Source organism: Pogona vitticeps, chromosome 2 (assembly GCF_051106095.1).
Source record: "Pogona vitticeps strain Pit_001003342236 chromosome 2, PviZW2.1, whole genome shotgun sequence".
Taxonomy (NCBI): domain Eukaryota; kingdom Metazoa; phylum Chordata; class Lepidosauria; order Squamata; family Agamidae; genus Pogona; species Pogona vitticeps.
This window is the reverse complement of record NC_135784.1, coordinates 105,443,480-105,468,863: the sequence shown is the minus strand read 5'-3', so window position 1 is coordinate 105,468,863 and position 25,384 is coordinate 105,443,480. Positions and strand designations below refer to the sequence as shown.

The 25,384-nt window shown below is 40.2% G+C and overlaps 1 protein-coding gene across 6 annotated transcripts in view; it reads right to left on the bottom strand.

Annotated features, from left to right (window-relative positions):
- Positions 1 to 6,092: 6,092 nt before the first annotated feature.
- NDFIP1 (Nedd4 family interacting protein 1) overlaps positions 6,093 to 25,384 on the bottom strand; it is a 55,558-nt gene continuing 36,266 nt past the window's right edge. For 3 of the 6 annotated variants that reach the window (XM_072990209.2, XM_020806277.3, XM_020806294.3), the window contains 3 exons: positions 23,388 to 23,454; positions 17,393 to 17,498; positions 6,093 to 7,023 (listed from right to left, as the gene is read on the bottom strand). In XM_072990209.2, coding sequence (XP_072846310.2) covers positions 17,395 to 17,498; positions 23,388 to 23,454 — 171 coding nt within the window. In that variant the 3' untranslated portion in view covers positions 6,093 to 7,023; positions 17,393 to 17,394. Of the gene's footprint in view, positions 7,024 to 17,381; positions 17,499 to 23,387; positions 23,455 to 25,384 lie in introns of all 6 variants that reach the window. The other 3 variants (XM_072990208.2, XM_078385768.1, XM_078385769.1) reach the window with 1 other exon arrangement.

Sequence of the window (25,384 nt, the reverse complement as noted above, 5' to 3'; positions counted from 1 at the left end):
AAGGGGACTGAAAATAAAACAGCCAGCATTATAATGCCATTGAACAAAATGCTGGTAAGGCCGCACCTGGAGTATTGTGTACAGTTTTGCTTGCTGCACCTCAAAGAAGGCATGGTGGAACTCGAAAAGGTGCAGAAGAGAGTGACTAAAATGATGACTGGGCTCCCTTATGAGGAAAGGCTACAGCATTGGGGGCTCTTTAGTCTAGAGAAAAGGCACCTGAGGGGGGACATGATTGAGACGTATAAAATTATGCAGGGAATCGATTAAATGGATAGAGGAAAGCTCATTTCCCTTTCACACAATAACAGAACCAGGGGACATCCACTCAAATTGAATGTTGGGAGAGTGAAAACAAACAACATAAAATATTTATTTAACCAGTGTGTTGTTAGTCTGTGGTGATGGCATCTGGCTTGGATGCCTTTAAAAAGGGATAGGATAGAGTCCTGGAGGAAAAATCCATCGCAGGTTACAAGCCATGATGGGGGTGTATTATCTCCAGGCTTAAAAGGAAGGTACCTCCAAATGCCAGATGTAGGGGAAGGGGTATCAGGAGACAGGTATCTAGTTGTCTCGTGTGCTCCCAGAGGCATCTGGTGGGGCCACTGTAAGATACAGGGAGCTGGACTGGATGGGCCCTTGGCCTGATCCAGCAGGGCTCTTCTTAGGTTCTTATTTTCTCTCAAGAATAATCCCTTAGTGAGCACCTTATTAAATCAGTTTTTATATAATTGCATCAGAGAGTGGTGTAAACAGTAATGGCAGGCTGCTTGAGTTTCCCACAATGCCTGAGAATGATAGTACCTCAGGGTCATTCTGGAGAATTAAAATGGTGATTCACAGGCCCTCATCCCAGAGCAGGGGTAAGCGTCCCAGGATATCCAGTCACCTATGCTGGGCTTACGTGACACAATGAGTTTTTATTTGGAAACACACACACACACATACACACACCGGGCTCCAACTATAAAAATTTCAACATCTTGAAAGCAAAATAATAGTGCGCTGTTTTGTTGAGTGCACTTAATTAAGCATATTGTGCAATAAACTCTTTCAGAGTGAAAAGGAAAAGTTTCCATAGATCATTTATAACTTTTTGGCTACTCAACCCTAACAGAATATTAAAACATTAGTACGCGCGCACACATACGCCTTCCTGCTGTTGATTCTGCTGGACTTCTCAGTGGCTTTCAACACAATTCAGGGCCATCTGTCTGGCATAGGACTTGGAGGCACCATTTTCTATAGGTTCGTGTCCTTTCTGAAAGGGAGAACTCAGAGGGTGGTGCTGAGGGACTCCTGCGCACCACCCTGACCACCCCTGATTCTGTTTTGTCCCCAATGCTATTTGACATCTATATGAAACTGCTGGGAGAGGCTCCCCAGAATTCAAGGGTTTGGTGTCACCCAACCCTATGCCCTCTTTTCTACCTAAATCTGAGGAATCTGATTCAGTCCTAAATCAGTGTCTGGTGTCATAATGGACTGGATGATGGTGAATGAACTGAAACTTCAGACAAGACAAAGGTGCTGCCTGTTAATCAAAAGGGAGATCAAGGAATAAGAATTCGGCCTTTGCTTATACTTTCCATGAAAACACAGGTTTGCAGCTTGGGTGTGCTCAGGTGATACCCAGGTCTCAGCAGGGGTCAGGAGGGCCTTTGCACAATTAAAATTAGTGTCCCAGCTATGCTTGTTCCTTGTGCTGTCTGATTTTCCCACAGAGCCATGTGCCTTTCTTACAGCACACCCCCTTTTTATTACTGTGCTGCTTGGAAAAGTGTTCAGACACTTCAACGGGTCCAAAATGCTGCAACCAGATTGTTAACTAGGCTTGATTACAGGGAACATGCATGCTCCACTGGCTGCCCACCCATTTCCAAACACAGTTCAAAAGTGCTGGTTTTGATCTATAGCACTCTAAATCAATTGAGTCCAAGCTATCTGAAAGGTCATATCTCCATATGCGTGCCTGTCTGGGTTTTAACATCATCAGGGGAGGTCTTTCTATTGGTGCCTCACTTTGGTGAGGACAGAGGAGGACATCCACAGCTGAAGCATTCCTGGTAGGTGGCCATCTAACCTCTGGTTTGAAATCTCCAGTGAAAAAAAGTCCACCACTTCCAAGCCAGTCTATTTCTTACTGTCAAGAAGGTCCTCATAACATTTAGGCCACATTTTCTTGTTTGCGATTTGAATCCATTGCCTTGAGTCCTGCCATCAGGTGCTACGTAAAACTAGATTGTCACTCTATTTGTCCATGTGACAACCCTTCAAATATTTGCCGACAGCCTCCCAATCTTTTTTTTTCCTTTTGGAGAAGATCTTTATTATAATATTTGCTGACAGCCTCCCGATCTTTTTTCCTTTGGAGAAGATCTTTATTCTGTGTTACCTTGAATCTAACTCATAGTCTCAGTCAGAGATGTCCTACTGAATTAATGGAATTTATTGACTCACCATTCAGCAACTGATTGTCAGATTAGCCTATGAGAATATCTATCTATCTATCTATCTATCTATCTATCTATCTATCTATCTATCTATCTATCTATCTATCTATCTATCTATCTATCTATCTATCTATCTATCTATCTATCTATCTGTCTGTCTGTCCGTCCGTCCGTCCGTCCGTCCGTCCGTCCGTCCGTCCGTCCGTCCGTCCGTCCGTCCGTCCGTCCGTCCGTCCGTCCGTCCGTCCGTCCGTCCGTCCGTCTGTCCGCCCGCCCGCCCGCCTGCCTGCCTGTCCGTCCACCCGCCCATCCATCCCACCTTTTTCCTTTAAAAAGGGCCCCAGGTGGCAATCTGGTCCCCAACAGGACAAAATAATTCCTTGTCCTTTTTAAATGGAAAAAAAAAAACCATAGAAACATAGAAAGCAGCCTTATTCCAAGCCAGATCATACAACTCAGTTTTATCTACATGGATTGGCAGCAGCTCTTTAGGGTTTCAGGAAGGATCATTTCCCAGCCTCACTATCGATGCCCAAGACTGAAACCAGTATTGTGCTCTACCACTCTGCTGTTCCCCCTGCCAACAAAGTAAAACCAGACACCAAATCAATCAAAACAGAATATTTTCTGTTCCGAACCTCTCCATTATTTGCTTAAATGAGACACATGATTTATTTGGTTCATTAAAAACTTGGACCAAAATAATTCTTTTTACGACAGTAGGGATGTACACGCCAAGAATCCCCAAGTTGTAAGTCTGTAAAAACTGCACATATTGTCAAAATACTGTAGTTTCTACATATTAAGCTCTCCTTTCCAGTCTGCAAAGTAGCATGCAAGATTTCCCTTCGCAAAGCAACTCAAGGATTCTGGAAAGAGCACCAGAGGGGGGGGGGGAATCCAAAATAATACAAATAGCATCACAAACTAGCTTGGACATCCTCCCTCCCTGTCTCTTGTGCCCTTGCCATCCCATGGCCAATTTCTCCTTGGGGCCTCAATGGCAATGACCCAAGACTGGGCTGGGAAAAGAAGTCATGTGCTTCAGTTGAAGGCTCTAGCAGAACAAGTGACCAACACATGAAGAAGCCCAGATCTGCAGTGGCTGAGACCTCTCTCTGTTCCATTGTATATGAATGGGTTTTACTCCACTACTGGCACCAGCGCTCAAAAACGCCAAATAATATTATTCACATTTGCACTGAAATCAAACCTTAATGGTTACAATGCAAAAAAAGCAAATAGTTTTGTTGCATCTTGCACACAATTTATTTAAAATACACAGGTGAGGCACCATGTTTACAAAATTAGTGATTTCGAATTTGACAGCTACTGGCAATTGTTTTAAATTGGTAGCCAAAGACTCTGGAAATTAGTATGAGAAGGAGGATGACCTGGTCTTGCTTTCCTGTTGCCTTAAATTTTTGCCTTAATATCTGGTAATGTGCAGGTTTTTTATTTTCCATATTTCTGAGGTTACCTCTGATGGAACAACTTCTGTAAAACATGCTTTTCTTTATTGCTGATCTAGAATTATAATATCCAGCTTATTAAAATCAAATGTTTTATTTGTGATAACTTGCTTGTCCCAATATAGTATTGCTGTTTTGTTTTCTCAGACTGCTGATGGCTGGAATTTTATAATACAGAGGAAAAGTTGAGAGTAATTCGTAAGATATAGCCAACTGTCGGAAAAAAATGAACTTTGCATCCTGGTTTTGCCTGCATTACATCTTGGTTATATTTTGTTGTTGTTGTTGACCAAAATCCCATTGTGTAGTTACCATTTCTGAGGTCTCTTAAAACTTGACTGGTCTACTTACTCTCACAACAGGGATCTGAGTATATCAAAAATTTTCTTAAGCAGCATTAAAAAATTAGCAGAGTACTTATGGCATCCCCAGTCAAGAAAATATTCATAGCATTTGAAACTTCAGAAACAAAGTTGGAAACGAAGCATACCTCTTAGCAAATGAAAAAGGCTGTCTCCTCAAAAGTCCCTCAGCAAGAAAGTCAAATACCACTATTTCCAGGTACCTCAGGAAATGACGTGAGGAACAAGGTCATCTGACATCTTTGGAAAAACTAGCATCTCTGTCAAAAGATGGAAACTGTCCATTCCCATATTTGTTTACAAGCCAGGGAGTGAAGGATGCTTGGGAAATTATTCTGTACATTTTTGCCCATAATCTCATATCCCAGAGGATTACAGACAGAAAAAAATGATTATAATAGAATTGCTAGAATGTTGCCCCAATGTTTACAGGCTCAGCATTTACCCCCTAGTGTTTTAGAGGAAGGCATCATGTCCAAAATAGTCTATTTGATTAAAATAACACAACTTCTTGTAGAGATTAAAACCGGTTATTTTTCTTGCCCCAGCAACTGGTAACAGCAAATAAGATCAAAAACACTGAAAGAGGGAATGCCACTACTATTGACCAAGAGGTGAACTTATATCACACCATTAAAAAAAAGAACTTCCAAATGTTTCTTGTATCTTTATAATCAGGAAGGAGATGTTAAATCTATAGGTGTGGTACAAATTTAACACACTATCTCAGGGCATAATGGAGAACTTTGCACCAAGAGGAAATCTCGTGGGGCTGAATTGCTGAAACATCCCATTTGAAGATTAGTTTGGAGACAACGAAAATACTTGAATGCAACCTGGGAAACACAAAACGGTGGAGGCTTTGCAGATAGGATTGTAGAATGTAATCTTTATAAACCTACATACTTTAAAAAAGAATACCAATGGGCTTGATCTGGTTCTTCACGTGCCTCATTTATTCTGTCTATCTGTGTGCAGGGCACTCAGCATGCCAGTTGCAAGACATGCACAGACCCCTCAATGGCCTGGTACAGTGAATGTGTGCATGCCACGGAAACGACCTGGAGCAAAATGTTGCAACCTGCAGCAGTCCTGTTCAGGCACCCAACATGAAGTGGCGTCCTCACTCTAGATTTTCCATTCCACATAAATCCCAAGACATCAAAGGTGTGGAGGGTTGGGTGTATAGTCACTGTTTTATAATGTTTGGGGGTTTCTGATCCCCCCCCCCAAAAAATACAAAATTCATACTTTGTAAATCTTAAAAGTCTCCCTTAAGGGTTGGTACCTCCTTCTTGGGCATTGATGATGCTGGCGCCCATATACATAATGGTGTTCATAGTCGAGACACTGGAAGTAGAAGGAATTACAAAGTCCTAAGATAAGAAACAAAGGAAAGTTGTGGCAAATAGTATGTTGCTCATTGTGTTTCCTGCCAGCTTCCTTGGAGAACAGGAAAATCCTGGCCAGCACAGCTAGTGGTGAAGGCTTCTGGGAGTTTTAGTCCAAGAACATCAGGGTATCTAAGGTTGGAAACCACTGGTTTAAGACAATACAGCAATAACGTTAGTGAGTTTTATAACTGATAAAACCCCAGATTTTTTTTAAAAAAAGTCTATTGCCAGCACCACTTAGTTAAAAAAAAAAGAAGTAAATTAATTTGAAATACACCAAAGATTATTTAGCTCCTACCATTATGTTTTTGGTATTCTGTAACTATGAATTACAGCTGTTTTTCAGACAGACAAGCAACAAATTAATCCCCTGATCAGCACTGATATATAGCAAAAAGAAAGCCCTACTAATATAAGTGACATTTATTAATATTCTGCTTATATTTACAGTTTTAACATAATAAAACTTTGAATTACTGCTTTGCAGAAATCAAAAGTGCACATCATTCAATATTTAAATGCACCAGAAATTAGAAAAGCCAGGAAGCACAGCTATATTAGGGAAAAACTCAAAATTCCAAAATCAACAAATATGGTGAATTGCTTTCTGGTTTTATATCTGGCATCATCAAACTGTTTTAATTTGATGACATCCAAGACAGACTACAAGAGTCCCTATTCCAAAAAAGCACAATACGACAGTAAGAAATGTTGAATACATATTACAAAAATGCAATACTTGTACCACCTTCTCAGCAATAATCTTTCATCACTGTTTCATAAAAACATCCATATTGTGCATGTAGGCTTTTTCTTCCAGGTTGTTTTCATTTTATTTTAACAACAGATACATATGTGCGGAAATACAGTCAAAACAAGTTTCTAATGTTCCAAGAACAACCCTTTCACAATGGCCAGCATTATTACATATCTTACACTAAGAGACATATTCCAAGTTCATTTTTTAAGGAGAACAAAAAGCAAGACTGACCCCTTCTGGCTACAGGGCAATAGCTCATGCTATTTAACTACAAATACTATGTAAGGCATTATTAGTAACATCACAGACTTGATTGCAAGAGCCGTTTCAAACATTAGCCACTAATGATTCAATGATTACAGGAATTCTGCAGTAAACTATTAAAATTTTACATCTAGAAACAAATAGAAAGAAATGCATCATTTTTTTTTAAAACAGTACTTTATTTATTTTAAAGCAGGTGATTAATTTTTTCTTCTTCTTCTGTGTTCAGAGTCTTGATTCATTTCCTGCAGGTGTCCACTTACTACTTGAGGGAGAATTCATTGATGCAGGAAAACGGTGCCAGAAAACATCAGTCTGAAAGGAGGATAAGTAAAGTTATTGTTTAAGCCAAGAGAATAATATCCACAAAGAAGAAGAAGAAGAAAAATATACTGGAAAAAATGTTCACATTCATAAACAGAGACACATTTACTCACGAGTTTTGGGGTTCCTCATTTCTATCCACCTTATTTCTATTAACTTTTTAATTCTATTTATGACACACAGAAATTCAGAATGTCAGGTTTTTTGTCATATGCTACACTATGTGTTTTTGTGCTATCAACTTGGAACCAACTTATAGCAACCCTAACAGGTACCTTTCAAGTGACATATTTAAGGTTTTACCAGCTTCACTCCCCCAGTAAGTCCACATGGTGTGATACGATACGGGGCAGGGACAAAAATACATGGCCAGCCTATTTCCTTCCTTCCCCAGAAACTGAAGTTGGCAGGCAGGGACAGAGAGACCCTAAATGATTGGAACATGTCTATGGCTTAAATCAGTGCATTTTAAGAAAGCAGAACCATCCCACTTCAAGACAAGCCAAAGCAAAAAGAAACACAAAATCTCTTTTGCTTTCCTTGGTGTCCCCATGAGAAATCATCATGAACAGGACTGCCATTTCTCTAAGGGCGTATTAGTATCACACAAAGAGAAGCATGAGAAAGAGGAATTCATCAACAGATGAATGAGAAAACATAGTGCCTATTCCAATGTTGTCTCTAATCCTTCTCTCATACCATTTACTTATTTTGAAGCTTTTTATAAGTTTCTATAGGAGGGTGGGTAACTGTGGCCCTCCAGAAGTTTTTGAAGTGCAGCTTCTGTAATCCCTCCCCATTAGCTATGTTGGATAGAACTAATGGGACTGTTAACCATTAATAGGTGGAGGGCCACAGTTACTAATTTCTGCTCTGAAGTTGGGGAGGGAACCCTACGCTGACAATTTGCATCTTTATACAGTGGTGCCTCGCTTAATGGGCACCTCGTTTAACAACGAATCTGCATAGTGACTTTTTTTGCGATCGTTTTTGCGATCGCATAACAATATTTCTAATGGGAAAATATCGCTTTGCGATGATCGTTAAGCTGTTTCACTTACCGATTTTTGCATAACGATGTTTTCCCAACAGCTGATCAGTGCTTCCAAAATGGCCACCGGGTAAAAAAAATGGCCGCCTGCTGTGTTTTCACGCCCATTCCTCGCTTACCAGGCAGAGAAAATGGCGTCCGTACGGAGGATTTTTGCATAAAGGTAAATTTTTGCCCATAGGAACGCATTAAACGGGTTTTAATGCATTCCTATGGGCTTTTTTATTTCGCATAGCGACGAATCCGTATAGCAACGATTTTGGCTACACGGATTGTCACTATGCGGGGCACCACACAGCATGTGTGCAACGGACCAAATCTACTATCTCACCATGTGTGGGGAAAGTATAGCCTGCCAAGTAGTACAGTTGAAGAATCTTATTCCAAGTCTGCCTTCTACTTCTCATTTATTAAACATGGTCTCTAGATTTCATAGCTATCTGGAGAGTTCTGAAAACAAAATGTACTCAGGAGTGAGATGCAACGAGACTGAAAAACCAACAATCCAAGATTCTTGATTTAAAATATTATTTCCCAGGTCTTCTGTGATAATGCTGAACTGCTTGGGATGGTAAAGCAGGTTTTAAAAATAAATCTTTCATCTTCCACCAGTATATAATATATTGGATTCTACCATCTGGTTTAATAAATTACAAAGGTAAAACCATTTTTCATATACACTCGCATTCCTTCTGGAGAATGATGAGATATTTATTGCAGCAGGATCCTTGTATCCATGGGGATTGGTTCCAAGCCCCCTCACAAACGATGAAAAACACTGATTATAGCAAGCACTATTATAAATAGCAAATGCTATACTGTACATAGCATGTTCTCTGGCTCCCTCTAGTGGCCAGTTCTGGTAATGACATCGTAGAAATATTTTTCTATAGCACAGTGGTCCCCAACCTTTTTAACTCCACGGACTGGTTAGCGAAGGTGGGGCACCCCCTGTGCTTGCGCACACACAAAGCAGCAGGGGCACGCATGTGCACTCGTGCATGAGTGAAGGGCGGGGACGCCCGGTAGGTACTTGCAAAGGGGGTGCTCTCGCGCGCATAGTGACACGTATGTGTGAAGGAGCTGTGCAGCGGGCAGGAGATGTCTCCGCGACCCGGTCTGGCCCAAGCCACGGACTGGCACCTGGCCGCAGACCAGGGTTTGGGGACCCCTGCTCTAGCAAACGCTATACATATTATGGTCCCTAGCTCCCTCTAGTGGCCAGTTCTGGTAATTTCATTGTCAGAAATACGTATTTCTTGGAAATTTTCTTCTAATATTTTTAGTATTTTCAGACCATGTATAAGTGAATCAGCAAATAATGATCCTGCAAATACAGAGGGGTACTACTGATTTCACAAATACACTTCCCAACCACCTTCATATTTATAATGCTGGAATGTGAGCAGATTAGCTACCCATTAGATTTCTTTAACAAAACAAAAATACATGCCATCAAGAACACATGCTCTGAAGTTTACAGAGACTTTAATGGAATTATAGCTGCATAATACTACACCTATGATATCGTGCAGCAGAGCAAATCAACATCCTACAAGGCAATTCTAAAAAGAGGGGCAGCCAAAAAATATAACTTTGAAACTGGAGTGATGAGCACCAAATTTGTGAACATATGTAGCAGACAGTCTGCTCTTGTTCTGTACCAAATTTGGGGAAGTTTGGGCAGAGGGTTTTCAAATCTTGATTTTTTTAAAAATAAAACTTTTAAGTTTCCGTTCAGAAATAGGCAACTTTATAAACATCCCCAGATTTAAAACAGCTCATATAAACTGAAAAAAACAATCTTGCTTATCTTCAAAGAGATTGGTTAGCCCCACCTTTTTTAATTTGGAAAGAATCGAAGCTACAGGAACTGTAATATTGGTCCTCAAAAGAGGTTTTTCAAATGGGAAAAACAGTGACTTGGCTTTAAACTGAACATATCTGTTACAAACTTGCCAGGTGGCTGCTACAATGTGAGGGAAAATTACAAGTGAACAAAAGTCCACAGCTATTACAGATGGGGTAAAAAAAAGAGTTCACTTTAAAGAAAATAATAGAGTGACAATCCTACAGAAAGAGGGAGATTTTGCCATGTATTTCCAGGGAATTAGCATACAATTTTGTAAGGCATATTCAAATTATTTCTGTATTACAAAAGCACAGAACAATTGTGTTTGTCCCAGCCCTGAGCACTTTCAATGAAGATCCTCTCTCGTGATTTCTGAGACCAGGCTCCTGACACAAGTTTTCAAAGGAGGGATCAGCTCCAGGTCTGGAGCAAATTTAACTTTTGAACATGTCAACCTGGATCCAATGAATGTTTAACCCTTTCTTTGCCAAAAAGGAATTTGTGCTTACAAAGATATTTTGTATCTGGCTGTAAAAATATTTTAAAAGGCATTTAAAATGAATACAGAACAAAAATTCAGATGCTTACTCATTTAAGCTGGGAACTTACTATTTTTTTGCTTTGTGGCTAGGGATAGTCTTACTCCATGTTAGCAGAGCTTTGGTGCCTCTATCCTGTCATCATCTCAACCATTCCACCCAACTTGCCACTATAGAATTCTTTAATAATTAAGAAAAACCTCAAAAGATGCTATGTGCCATCAAGGCACTTCTGATGAGTGGGTGATTATGAGTTAATGACCTCCAAAATGTCATATCACTGACAGCTTTGATCAAGTCTTACAAATGAACAGCATCTCAGGTTGTTCTCTCTTCCTATTGCTCTCCCCTTCTTTAGCAATACTGTCCTTTCCAGAAAGTTCTGCTCAGGTCTTGAAAACTAACAGCTGTGGCTTCCCTTATTGAAACCATCTATCTTACATTGGTCTTTCTCTCTTTGTATTGCCCCACCCTCCAATTCCCAGCCATATTGTATTTTCAGATTAGTTCTGTATTCTCATTATATGTGCATGGTAGGCTAGCCTCAGTAGACTCATTTTCGCTCTAGTGAGAGCTCAAGCTTGACTTGACTTTTCTGCCTTCCTGTGGTATCTGTATAACTCCTTTCCAACACTACATTTCAAATGACTTTTTTCTCCTATCTTTCTTAATTGTCTTTCTTTTACATAGCTTGAATGATTTTGACCTTGATTTCCAGCGACAATCTTTACTAACTCCAAACCCTCCCTTTTTTATTATTTCAAAAGGGAAATATTTCTGTTGGAAAACACCACACTGTCAAAAAAACAGCCCTGTTAATTGCTTTGTATTTGGGTGAGAAGTAGTTAACTAATTTTTTTCAATTTTTTTTATTTTTTAAACTACTAGGAATAGAGTAGGGAATACAAAAGGTAAAAGTGTAAGGGACGGGAAAAGGGTTTTGAAGACAGGAGAACATAGAATATACAATCATCCAATCTATTCATATTAAGTATACATGCATCTGGTCTATTCATTTTTCAATGCAAAAAACAACTTTATATTCTTTATATATACATACATACTATTTGGTTAGCCTCTAAATATCATCTTATATTCATATTAAAATTTAAATCTAAGTTATTCCAACTATATCAGGAAATCGAGACCAATTATAAAATACATCCCCTCTTTCAATTTCCTTCTGTCTTGGACGTGTATTCAGCCTGCCTGGAAAGATCTCCATTTCTAGCACTTCCCACATTTTCTCAGTGCCCTTCTCTTGTTTCTGTAGCTCTATTTTCTTCCTGTTTTGGGAAAATAAAATTGAGTGCAGGACAGTAGTCTAACATCACCTTTTCTATTATAGCTGAGTAGCTCACAGAGTAACTCTTACTCTCATCTATAATACCTGGCATAGCTCTCGGTATAAACTGTTTTGGAGTTAGGGCCATTTCATTCAACTGTTGTTTTACCTCTACTGATTTCCCTTTCATAAGATCTTCCACCTGGTTAAGGCGCTCATTTACCTGCTGGAATCCTGTTATTATTGTCATTTGCATAGTAACCAGCCATTCATTATCTGGCAAAATTCCCAACCTTTCGGAGGTCATTTCCATCTCTCCAGTACATATATGGTTTGCGTAAATAATAATTTTTTTTTAGATTCCACTATTTTATCAACAAACCAAATCCCCCCTAGAAATGTCCTCCCCTCCTTGTCCAGATATTGTCCAGATAGTATCCTTATCCAGATATTATAGCAATTTTATCAAAATCCACAGCAAATTCAGATACTGTAGTCTGAACACAGCAAACACAGGGAGCCAGTCTCTCCAAAAAAATACCGTTATACTCTGGTTATAGTCCATCAGTAACTCCGGCCCTAATTTTTTTTAAGTCCTCAGTCTATTCTGTTAAATTCCTCTCGCTCACGAGCTAATGATTTACTGTCCATTGCTCCTAGAGGGCTTCTCCAGCTCTTCAATCTATGTCGCCACACTGATAGTTCGTCGCCTGTTTTTTCCTCCCACAAGCTCATGCCTCCTGCTCCCAAGACAAGCTTTTATTTTCAAAGTCCCACTCAAACTAGTAAGAAGAATCCAGACTGCACAGCATTAACAAGATTTCAATTCCTTAAAGACTGTTGAGTAATATTTCTATTGGGATTTTTTTCCAGAAACACACTTTTTCCGTCTCACTGTCTTATCTCATTGACCTTGAGCCAGTCTGCTAGTTGTAAACTTGTTGTTTAAAAGTCAGTTCGCTTTGGAAAAAAAAAACACAGGCTGGCATGCCGGCTCGCCGCTTCCTCTCTCCTTTCAGTCAGGTATTTTCACTTTAGTTTCTTTAACATCTTAATGAGGTTATTCATAAATCAAAGACTTACTTTGTTATTGTGTATTTTCACAAAGAGTCGGACACAACTAAACAACAACAAAAAAAATTCGGCCGTATTTTTGTTCTTCTTCGGGAATTGGGGGTGGAGTTTTCACACAGCTTTCTGCCATAAGATGGCCTTCCGTCTCCGGTCCGTGCTTGGGTGAATTTTCAGAGGGAAGAAAGACCCGGTTGCTGCCAAATCTTCTAGCTTCTGGACTCACCATCTGCTTCGGGGTGACCTCTCCTGGCCTCCCCTCCCCTCCCCCCCTTTCTAGAGGGACAACAGGCCGGGCGGTTCCAACTTTTCCCGGGAGCTGTTAGCCGGGAGCTGCTGACGTCACTGCAATCAAGCTCCGCCTCCCTGAAGTAGTTAACTAATGAAAAAAGAAATCTGCTTCTGGGATTTTCCCTTGCTTGGTGTCACTTTATGAATGGTAGTGAGCACAAGAGGGTACCTGTAAACCTCTCTACTGCTGCTTCTGGTGTTGTCAACATCAAGGCTACCCCTTGCATTTTTCCCCCCGCTGGTGACACAGGTACAATATTGTGCAGCTATAGTGGACCATTTCCTGGCATTCTGAATTGTAGGTACAGAATTTCCCACATTCGTAAACTGGAGATTTTTTAAAGAACTCAATTAAAACCATATCAGCAATACTACAAGAATGCAGTTGGCCAGGCACTGGTTTGATATAACACCTACAAGTCACAACAGTAGTACATTTATGTCCAACAGCCTGGAATTTAAAAACCCTATCAGTCTTCCAGGTACGGAAGGATAAGAAAACAGGCATTTTATTAGAACTAACCTTAATTTGGTCCCTGCACTGGGAAGGCCAAAAATTGCTACCTAACGCAGGACAAACAAGCCAGACTACAGCACCGCAAAGAACTGATAAAATTTTATGTTTGCTGTCATGATAGTTGATGAGTTATCTCAAACACGGCAAGTGCTCTAGTGTTAAAGATTACAGAGTCATACACACTGATCTACAAATATGAGTGGTGGGAAGGAAAAGGGTAGTACACTGTCTCCCTCTTCTGGCTTAATCCATACAGTATGTGTCTCCCTTCTTCCAAGGACAGGAAAAACTTTTTTTTGAGATTCATTACCAACACTTCTCAAAGTTCTGGCAGAATATTTAGATGTAATTAATTTTATGAGACTAAACAGGAACAATACATGACAAAAATGGGGAAAACTCAAACAAAAGCTGCTTTCTGTGTATTACTCAGCACACAAGCTGAAGGACTTAAATGGACTTTAATGCAGTTTACGCAAAGATATGGGCAACATTGCACTTTTAGTCCCTGGCAGATGCTAGACATTATTGTTCTACACTAGGTTCTCTTCTGGTTTAAGTTCAGCCCATCTGCTCTGGCCTTCTGTTCGAAGAACATTGTCTCTCAAGGGTAGTAAAGCTTTTGATTCATCTAGACCTGTGTTGGATTTCTTTGCAAATCTTCTAAGGCAGTGGCTCCCAACCATGGGTCCCCAGATGTTCTTGTACTAAAACTCCCAGAAGCCTTCTCTGCTACACCAGGATTCATAGGAGTTGTAGCTGAAGAACATCTGGAGACCACTGTTGTAAGGAAATGTACTTCTGGCCCAGGATGCCTAAATGTGGGCATTCTTCCTAGTTTTGATCTTGGCTGAGAGCATGACTGCCTGGTCACAACAATGACTTGGAAAACTACAAACCATTTTAGTCGTGACTACTCATCCCTGCCGGCGAAGATGCCTTTTGAAAGACCTGGGTTGCTGACTCAAAAGCAGCAGACATCAGTCACAGGCACAATATAAATGCACAAACGCCACATCTGTACAGTCTTTCTTTCTTTCTTTCTTTCTTTCTTCATATCAGAGTACTGCACAATTTAAAATTGCGGACATACATAAAATATAGGAAAATTAAAACAAATTATAATGTTAAGATAATTAGACTTTTTTTAAGCTAGGGATCTACATTTTTATTTTTCAGAGCACAAATCTCATAATTCTCCATCTGGGAATTCTACCTGACAGACAGACACCTTACAGACACCTAAATGTGACTTGCAGGTAGAACTCCCACAAGGGAGAATTATGGGATTTGTCATCCAAACATTTAAAAAATAAAAAAACCACTTATTTGCATTCTTATTTGTCTCAAAGTACTGGTAACAGTAAGACATATTTGTGTAGTCTCATCAAAATCAGTCTTTTGTGGGGTGAGTCTAGGCGGAGAGGACCCTGGATTTGGGATACCCCTGCTCCTGTCTTTCTCTCTTTCTTTTTGACCCTTTTTCTGGCAGATCTCTACCAGCATAGCAGCTGTGCTGATATAGCCAGTTGTGTCAGCAAATGGGAGATCCACCAGGCCAAGGGGGTTGGCTTCTGCCTATTCCAAGCATACTATAGCTAGTCATTCTTTGAGTTTGGATTACACTGCCTGCTTTGTAACTGTTATTACAAGAAATGAAGCAGCTTGTACTAGAAAAAGTGAGAGCCAACGAACAGGAGCGGGCAGCTAATCATCAGCATTTTTAGCATTAGCACTGAAAAGAACCTAGTGGCAAAGAATTATGCAAGTCAGTATGAATTTAAGATCCAGGAGGATCTTAAGAGGACACCACAAACCCTCTCAAGGAAGTCAAGAAACCCTAACCACAGAGCACTTCTCTCCCTCTCTCCCTTTTATGAGCTTTTTCCAGTTCAAGTGTTCTAATGTGGTGGCTGTCTGCTGCATTTCTTATACACGATGATGTTTGGCAGTTTTTTCAAGTGTTCCAGCATTGCTAAAGAAACCTTCATCCTGTGTGTGGTCTAGCTATGTATCTCATTAACTACTGGAAGCAAAGGCAAATGTGTGGTCGCTGGTCTGCACAAAGGAAAGTGGAAAATGAAAACTATGGCTTCGTTTTAAAGGATGTGTGTTTAATAACATCTAATTTAAACTTTCCTTTTTCCTACTGTCCTGAACAGAATACCTCCGGTCTTCTCCTGAATAAGTTTTTCTATGGAATGTTTCCATGGAGGTTTCTCATAAGTATCGTGAACTAAGGATTCCAGTCTGGGCCTCTCAAACTCTGCTGTAAACATCTGCATGGCAAGTGTGCACACCACAGGCTTTTACATGAAAATTCATAGATGTACCCTTTTGCCATGCACAAACGTCTAAGGAATAGGGCAAGAGTATGAAAGGTTTTTTTAAGCAAGAGCATTCGCACTGCTCCACAAATACTGTCAAGCCACCTCTCTTGTTGACGCCCCCTGTCACTCACTTACTGAATCTGCTGCTGCTCAAATGACCTGATCACTGGAGAAAGGTCAAAAGCTGCCTCTTGAAGTCATTGCTATCAAGTAAGGAAGGAATTGGATTTACCCTTCAGCTTCTACTGGGTCATTACTGGAATGGGGTTGTAGAGTCGCAATTGGTTTCAAAGAGGAATACTTTATTTTAGCAAAAACAACCAAGAATCCTCTGACACTTTAAAGGTGGATGAATTTTATCATGGGGTAAGTTTTTATATGCCAGAGCCTGCTATACCCCTGGTGTTTCCATTCCAACCTGGGTATTCCCTCACTATAAGTTTGAAAAGGCAATGCAAGAATTTTTGCTGCTTTGGTTCAATGAGGTGGCAACTTAGACATTGCTAAGAAGTATATAAGAAATATTTCGGAAAATGCATCTTTGTTAAGAAAAAGCAAAGCAATATTGGCATATCTGTCCCTTCAAACCAGTGTCCTTTAGGCATAAATATTAGTGAACTTGAAAAGAAGGGAGAGAGAAGATTTCAAGAGAAATTCTGGCATGTGATATTCTTAATGAAAAACAAAAAACAAAAAAAACCCCACAAGCAGGGAGTTGATAAACACAACAATAGGCATTGTAAAGCAGAAAAATAGTACATAAATCTATTTAACTGTTGATTCCATATTATTACATGATTCCTTAAAAATACACTAACAGGAGTGTAACCTTACTGCTTTCCTGCATTATTTCTAAAATTTGTCCCTGAGCTTCTACAAACGAATCAATTGTTCCACAGTGTTTATTAGGAGAGAAAGCTGCCCTCTAGCTGCCTTTGAATGTCTTCTAATATTCCAAACATATGAACATTTCAGAACTAAAAATGCACCTTATAGTGCAATTCTATAATTCCTATTTTAAAGTAAGTCCTATTGAGTTAAGCAAAACTTACTTTCCAAATAGTCAAGTATAGGATGTAGTCTTCAGAACATGTTCAGTTGTCCTTCAGATAATGCAGAATGCCATTCCAAAGAGCCCTAGCCTGCATAAACAATTGTGAGAGGTGCCAGGAGCTGACATGCAACATCAGATGGAAGGCCACAGTTAACACACCCTTCCTTCCTTCCTGGGAAACAATCTCCACTGATATCCATGGACATTAATTTCAGCCATGTGAGTCCAGGTTATGGTAACAGTATACAGGAGTCTCACAAACGAAATAGATCTGGTACTGGCAATGCACAACAAAGAAGTGAAATTTCCTAGTTTTTAACAAGCAAATACACACACAAAAGGAATTCAAGCAAACTTACTGAGGTGTTACCTTTAGTAAATAAAGAGAACTCGAGTCCTGGGCAGAGTGGAAAATGTGTCTGGCATCTTCCGAACCTTTGCATAATTGATAAATCCTCTGAGAAACAGGAGAAAGCCTAAAGAAAAATGGCATAATGTTTATACTCATATTGTCCTGTGAGACACAAGGATCATTTATTAAGGCGTTTTCTGTCAATTTCTAAGTTGTTAGTTCCCTTTTCTCGCTTTCCTTGTTGTGGTAGTTCAGCCATAGTGTCAAACCACGGGCAACCCAAATAAACGTCTGCCCATTCAGACAAAATGGTAAATCAAACCAAGGCCAGAGGCAGGAATTCTCACATGCATGGAGAAGGGGCAGGGATATATGAACCACAGACATCTGACTTGCTCCTGCAGGGGGGATCATATCCAAATCACCCTGTTGTCATTTGTCCCATGGAATTTACCTGTGAGAAGTAGACATGGCCCAGCCCAACACAAATTGTTCTTTATACTACTCTAGATATATATAGCTATAGAATTTCAAATGTTACTAAACTCACAACTGATCATGGGTATCAAATCAAATTTGTTCCAATTGCAGTAGACCCACTGAATCAATGGGAATTTCTTTAATGCTTACAAAAGACCCATTTCTCCACTCAGTCTATTCTCCTGGAAGTAGTAATTAGATTTGTGTGTGTTTAGTCGTTTAGTCGTGTCCGACTCTTCGTGACCCCATGGACCAGAGCACGCCAGGCCCTCCTGTCTTCTACTGCCTCCCGGAGTTGTGTCAGGTTCATGTTGGTTGCTTCGCAGACACTGTCCAGCCATCTCATCCTCGGTCGTCTCCTTCTCCTCTTGCCGTCACACCTTCCTAACATCAGGGTTTTTTCCAAGGACTCTTTTCTTCTCATGAGATGGCCAAAGTACTGGAGCCTCAGCTTCAGGATCTGTCCTTCCAGTGAGCACTCAGGGTTGATTTCCTTTAGAACTGATAGGTTTGTTCTCCTTGCAGTCCAGGGGATTCTCAAGAGCCTCCTCCAGCACCACAATTCAAAGGCATCAATTCTTCGGCGGTCTGCTTTCTTTATGGTCCAGCTCTCACTTCCATACATCATGATAGGAAAAACCATAGCTTTGACTATTCGGACTTTTGTTGGCAAGGTGATGTCTCTGCTTTTCAAGATGCTGTCAAGATTTGTCATCGCTTTCCTCCCAAGAAGAAGGCGTCTTTTAATTTCGGGGCTGCTGTCTCCATCTGCAGTGATCATGGAGCCCAGGAAAATAAAATTTGACACTGCCTCCATATCTTCCCCTTCTATTTCCCAGGAGGTGATGGGACCAGTGGCCATGGTCTTAGTTTTTTTGATGTTGAGTTTCAGACCGTTTTTTGCACTCTCCTCTTTCACTCTCATTACAAGGTTCTTCAATTCCTCCTCACTTTCTGCCATCAGAGTGGTGTCATCTGCATATCGGAGGTTGTTGATATTTCTTCCGGCAATCTTAATTCCGGCTTGGGCTTCTTCCAGTCCAGCCTTCCGCATGATGTATTCTGCATATAAGTTAAATAAGCTGGGGGACAGTATACAGCCTTGCCGTACTCCTTTCCCAATTTTGAACCACTCAGTTGTTCCATGACCAGTTCTGACTATTGCTTCCTGTCCCACATATAGGTTTCTCAGGAGACAGATAAGGTGGTCAGGCACTCCCATTTCTTTAAGAACTTGCCATAGTTTGCTGTGGTCCACACAGTCAAAGGCTTTCGCATAGTCAATGAAGCAGAAGTAGATATTTTTCTGGAACTCTCTGGCTTTCTCTATAATCCAGCGCAAGTTAGCAATTTGGTCTCGAGTTCCTCTGCCTCTTCGGAATCCAGCTTGTACTTCTGGGAGTTCTCGGTCCACATACTGAAGCCTACCTTGGAGGATTTTGAGCATAACCTTGCTAGCGTGTGAAATGAGTGCAATTGTGCGGTAATTGGAGCATTCTTTGGCACTGCCTTTCTTTGGGATTGGGATGTAGACTGATCTTTTCCAATCCTCTGGCCACTGTTGAGTTTTCCAAACTTGCTGGCATATTGAATGTAGCACCTTAGCAGCATCATCTTTCAAGATTTTAAATAGTTCAATTGGAATGCCATCACCTCCACTGGCCTTGTTGTTAGCCAGGCTTTCTAAGGCCCACTTGACTTCGCTCTCCAGGATGTCTGGCTCAAGGTCAGCAACTACATTGTCTGGGTTGTCCGGGATATCCAAATCTTTCTGATATAATTCCTCTGTGTATTCTTGCCACCTCTTCTTGACGTCTTCTGCTTCTGTTAGGTCCCTCCCATTTTTGTCTTTTATCATGTTCATCTTTGCGCAAAATGTTCCTCTAATATCTCCAATTTTCCTGAACAGATCTCTGGTCTTTCCTTTTCTGTTATCTTCCTCTGTTTCTTTGCATTGTTCATTTAAGAAGGCCCTCTTGTCTCTCCTTGCTATTCTTTGGAAGTCTGCATTCAAGTTTCTGTAACTTTCCCTATCTCCCTTGCATTTTGCTTCCCTTCTCCTCTCTGCTATTTCTAAGGCCTCATTGGACAGCCACTTTGCTTTCTTGCATTTCCTTTTCTTTGGAATGGTTTTCGTTGCTGCCTCCTGGACAATGTTACGAGCCTCTATCCAAAGTTCTTCAGGCACTCTGTCCACCAAATCTAGTTCCTTAAATCTGTTCTTTACTTCCACTGTGTATTCATAAGGGATTTGGTTTAGATTATACCTGAGTGGCCCAGTGGTTTTTCCTACTCTCTTCAGTCTAAGCTTGAATTTTGCTATGAGAAGCTGATGATCAGAGCCGCTGTCAGCTCCAGGTCTTGTTTTTGCTGACTGTACAGAGCTTCTCCATCTTTGGCTGCAGAGAATATAGTCAATCTGATTTCGATATTGCCCATCTGGTGATTTCCATGTATAGAGTCGCCTCTTGTGTTGTTGGAAAAGAGTGTTTGTGATGACCAGCTTATTCTCTTGACAAAACTCTATTAGCCTTTGTCCTGCTTCGTTCTGAACTCCAAGGCCAAACTTCCCTGTTGTTCCTTTTATCTCTTGGCTCCCTACTTTAGCATTCCAGTCCCCTAGAATGAGAAGAACATCTTTCTTTGGTGTCAGTTCTAGAAGGTGTTGTAAATCTTCATAGAATTGTTCAATTTCAGTCTCCTCAGCAATGCTGGTTGGTGCATAAACTTGGATTATTGTGATGTTGAATGGTCTGCCTTGGATTCGTATTGACATCATTCTATCATTTTTGAGATTGTATCCCATTACAGCTTTTCCCACTCTTTTGTTGACTATGAGGGCTACTCCATTCCTTCTACGGGATTCTTGCCCACAGTAGTAGATATGATAATCATCTGAGCTGAATTCGCCCATTCCTGTCCATTTTAGTTCACTGATGCCCAGGATGTCGATGTTTATTCTTGCCATCTCCTGTTTGACCACCTCCAGCTTCCCAAGGTTCATAGATCTTACATTCCAGGTTCCTATGCAGTATTTTTCTTTACAGCATTGGACTTTCCTTTCACTTCCAGGCAAGTCCACAGCTGAGCGTCCTTTCGGCTTTGGCCCAACCACTTCATTAGCTCTGGAGCTACTTGTACTTGTCCTCCACTCTTCCTCAGTAGCATGTTGGACGCCTTCCGACCTGAGGGGCCCATCTTCCAGCGTCATATCTTTTAGCCTTTTGTTTCTGATCATGGGGCGTTCTTGGCAAAGATACTGGAGTGGCTTGCCATTTCCTACTCCAGGTGGATTGCGTTTAGTCGGAACTCTCCACTATGTCCTGTCCGTCTTGGGTGTCCCTGCACGGCATAGCCCATAGCTTCTCTGAGTTACGGTACTCAAGCCCCTTCACCACGACAAGGCAGCAATCCATGAAGGAGAGTAATTAGATTTAACCTCTTAATAATGGATTAAAATCCATTATTAAGATTCAAAATAGTTCTGATATGCTGATCAGAATATTTTTTCTGAGCATTCTAATAATAAACAAGTTTTTTTTTCAAACAACCTAAGTGGACTGGTGTCCATTCAGAAACAGTTTAGGAATGGAGGTTTGTTCTAACCCCGCAGAACCTACAACATATGGAAAACAAAATCTAATTTTAACTCTCATTATCTTAACTATGCTTGTGATCTGCACTCCAGGAAGGAAATGTACAAAAAACAGTTTTCCTGAAAAAATCATACCTTTGTATTTATTTATTTATTTATTTATTTATTTATTTATTTATTTATTTATTTATTTATTTATTTATTCATTTATTCATTCATTCATTCATTCATTCATTCATTCATTCATTCGATTTCTATCCCGCCCTTTTAGTCAAAGTCTACTCCGGGCAGGTTCCATTAAATATTGCAACTAAAACAGTTAAAAACAATTCAAAACAATAGTGATTAGTAATGCTTAGTAATGCTCAAGATGGGAAAACAGAAAATTATAATAAAAATAAAGCCAAGTATTGACAGGAGGGAAGGTCTGCCTAAAGAGCCAAGTTTTTAATTGGCTCTTAAACTTTGTGAGGTTTTTTTTTATAAATTGCAGTTGGATTCATCCTCCTGAATGATTCAATATCACTCATACCTGTCATCGCTCATTGTTAACTCCAAATTATTAAGCAGCAAAAGGAATATCCAAACAGAAATCCTCAGGGAACCACACTGCCAACTTTTCTCCATTAGAAAAGCTGTCCATTTATTTCTACCTACTGCTTCCAAAACCAGATGCTGGCCCATAACAGTTCCCATCTTCTGTTGCAATCAGTGTTAAATTTATTCAGGAGCCTGTGGCAAGCAGTTTTGTCAAAACCTTTTTAAAAGGTATACCTCCTGAATCACCCCTTCTATGTGTCAAGACACCGTCACAAAATTAGAAAAGCCAGGTGAGGTGACCACTACTTTGTTCAAGGGTAGGTGGGTAACCTTTCCTCTTATGCAGTTGACAGTTACCGCATGGCACCTGCCTCCCTCACCCACCACAACAGAAGCAGTAACAAGTTCCAGAGGGGTATGAATTGGGGAAGCAGTAACTGAAGGACCAGAAGGGATTGAATTAATACAAAATTTTAATATTGCAATGAAACTTCTTTAAAAACACTCACTGGTTTTTACCCGCACTGAGAAAAAGAGCTTAGAAAGTTGTTTCTTAAAAGTAACTATTTCTCATTAACTCACTAGAGTGCTTGAAAAGGAATGCACTGTTGTTATTTGTTTCTATGCTAAAACAGTAATTTGTTCCACCATTTGCATGCACTGCTCCTTACTTTTCTATTATTATAGCTTGGATTTTTGGAGGCAGAAAATAGCATTTATAAAAGGGGGATATCAAACTTCAGAAATTCTGCCCAAATGCCTCCAGAACTGCCTTTAAATGCCCTTTAAAAGTAACTTCTGAAAGTAACTAAAAACATTACCACTATATTCAACAAAGTAGCTTTAATCTTCCTCGTTATTTTATTTTTGGAATAACACTTCATACATCCAAATTATCCGAAAAGTAACTAGTTAAGGACAGCTGCAGTACTTGTAACTTATTATTTCCAAGCTCTCATGAAAATATAAACACTCCTCGGCCCAATTTAACTGATGAATTAGTAGCCTTTGGACAGCTACTCTGAAGTAAAAGTAAAAATAAAAATAAACTCAGTGGGAATCCTTAATTCTTAAACTCAAGACTATACAGTACCATAGTTAAACAAGTTATTTTTCCACTTGCAAACAATGAAACATCCACTAGATGGCAAGATTATTTTGCAGTGAACAAAATATACTAAAATACACCCAAAAAACAAACAGCTGCCCCCTTCTTAAACTAGTCTCAGATTATAAACCTAGAATACAACGGCCCAGAAGTTTGTTTCTGAAACAATATTCAAAACACATTACAATCCTTTGCATGTATCAAACACTAAATTCCCCCCATTCCAAAGATAATTCAACATATTCATGATACTAAGGTGAAAATCTGAAATTCACTTTTAACACACTTACCTAATACAAGGAACACCCACCACAGCCAGTACTGACCATCAAAGTATCCAGGGAAATAAGTGGAGAACTAAAAAGAAAAAAAAAAGAATGAGAAAAGAAAGAGGAACCAATGAGATTTCACACACTGACATTTTATTGCTGGTCATCTGCAAAAGTGAGTGCTTGATATGGTCCTCTTCCTGTATGTGCCAATGATAGTTCAGGGTTAATACGACTGCTGGCTACATACTGGTATCTCCCTGGAATGGCTAGCATGATAGCATGCAGGCCATTTAAGTATGATCATCTTCTCCCATCCTTCTGGGCAGAGTGTCTGTTTTACAAAGCACCATCTCTTATGACAGAGGTGGGCAACTTGCAGCCCTTTAGGTGTTGTTGGATTAAGCTGCCATCTGTCTCCACCATGTGCTCATTGTGGCTGGCACTCACTGGAGTGGCAGTCCACCGAATCCACGGGAGTCTGAAGTTGCCCACCCTGACCTACGAGGGAGTTACTACCTTGTTTCTCAGCAGGGATAGAAAATAGACAGCGACAGAATTAGTTCTCGGCTGCAAGGCAACATAGAATGAAATGCTTTAATGCTACAATTAAGAAGGAAGAAAAGGAGCAGCTCTTTTAAAAAGGCAGGTAGGTACACACACTGATTTCCAAAGGATTTCAGCTGGAGTTTCCCCCCCCCCCTTTAAATATAAGACAATCTTGTCCACAAATAACTGCTACCCCTTATGCTGATCAGCATCACCAACCTGTAGTTCTCACTAAAGGCATGAGGGTCAGACTGCAAGAAAAGAAAATTCCTTCTAACAACTTTGTATTTGCGCACGGTTTATTCCTCACGTCGCTGAACAGCTCAGACTTGTGCTACAGCTCACGGCCATTCCTCTCTTAAGTCCAGCTCTTGATGAGCTATGTCAGAAGCCTGTTTTTCACCGATGAGGGCATGTTGTGTAAAAGAGATGCCCTATTTTTCTCTTGGTTGCTTTAAAAAAATAGTTGTGATTTAAATGCATTATACAGCCTGTGTCACGATTAACAAAACTCTGGGCTCTTATGCTATATTTATTTATTTATTTATTTATTTATTTATTTATTTATTTATTTATTTATTTATTTATTTATTTATTTATATCCTGCCCATCTGGTCTGGTCGACCACTCTGGGCAGCTATAATGAGTTTGATGGGAGCCAACAAAGTACAACTTTATCTGGTCAAGAAAGCTTAGCCAAGAATTGATATTCAGCCTGTTCTGGATAAAAGTGCAAGTGCCTCTGACAGATCAAGTCTATAGAGCAAAGATCCTTTTAGTCCTAGTCCTGCCACGGAAAGGGAAGAGCATGGCCAGGAATGCATTTGCTGCAGGAACAGTTACAGCCTCTTCCAAAGCAGCAGCAGCGTCGTACGAGACCTGGCCACCATCAAACACTCTGGCTCCACCCTGGTTGGGCGACTGCAATGCACTCTATATGGGGATTGCATTTTAGAGAATGCCTGGCACCGAAAAATGCTGCCAGGTTGTTAACAGAGGCACAATATTCAGCCTGCAGGCAAATGCTGCTGTTTAATCTGTTTTCTCTTCCAAGCTCCATGAAAACTCCCTTTACCTTTAAGACCAACAGAGTTCATGTCCAGGATGTCTGAAGACTCACCTGCTACCACACTATTGTGCCTAGGTATTAAAATATTCCAAGGAGATGTTGCTATCCATCAAGTACTCACTTGGTGAGTACATGGAACCAGAGGTTTTTTGAATCACAATCCCTGAAATCTCACTGTCAACATTGTTAGTAAATGTTGTAGCATAGCAAAAGCAAGCAAACAAAAAGGTACAGATCTCTAGATAAGGGCTTCTTGAGGTGTTGCTGAAGCTCCAAAATCACCTCACAATGATGGCTCTGATTCCTCTTACCTTTTACCTCCCAGTCTTCAGAAATGTAGAACTGCTTTGTTTAAATATTTGTGTGTGTGTGGTTAGTTCTATTTTCTGATACTATCAGA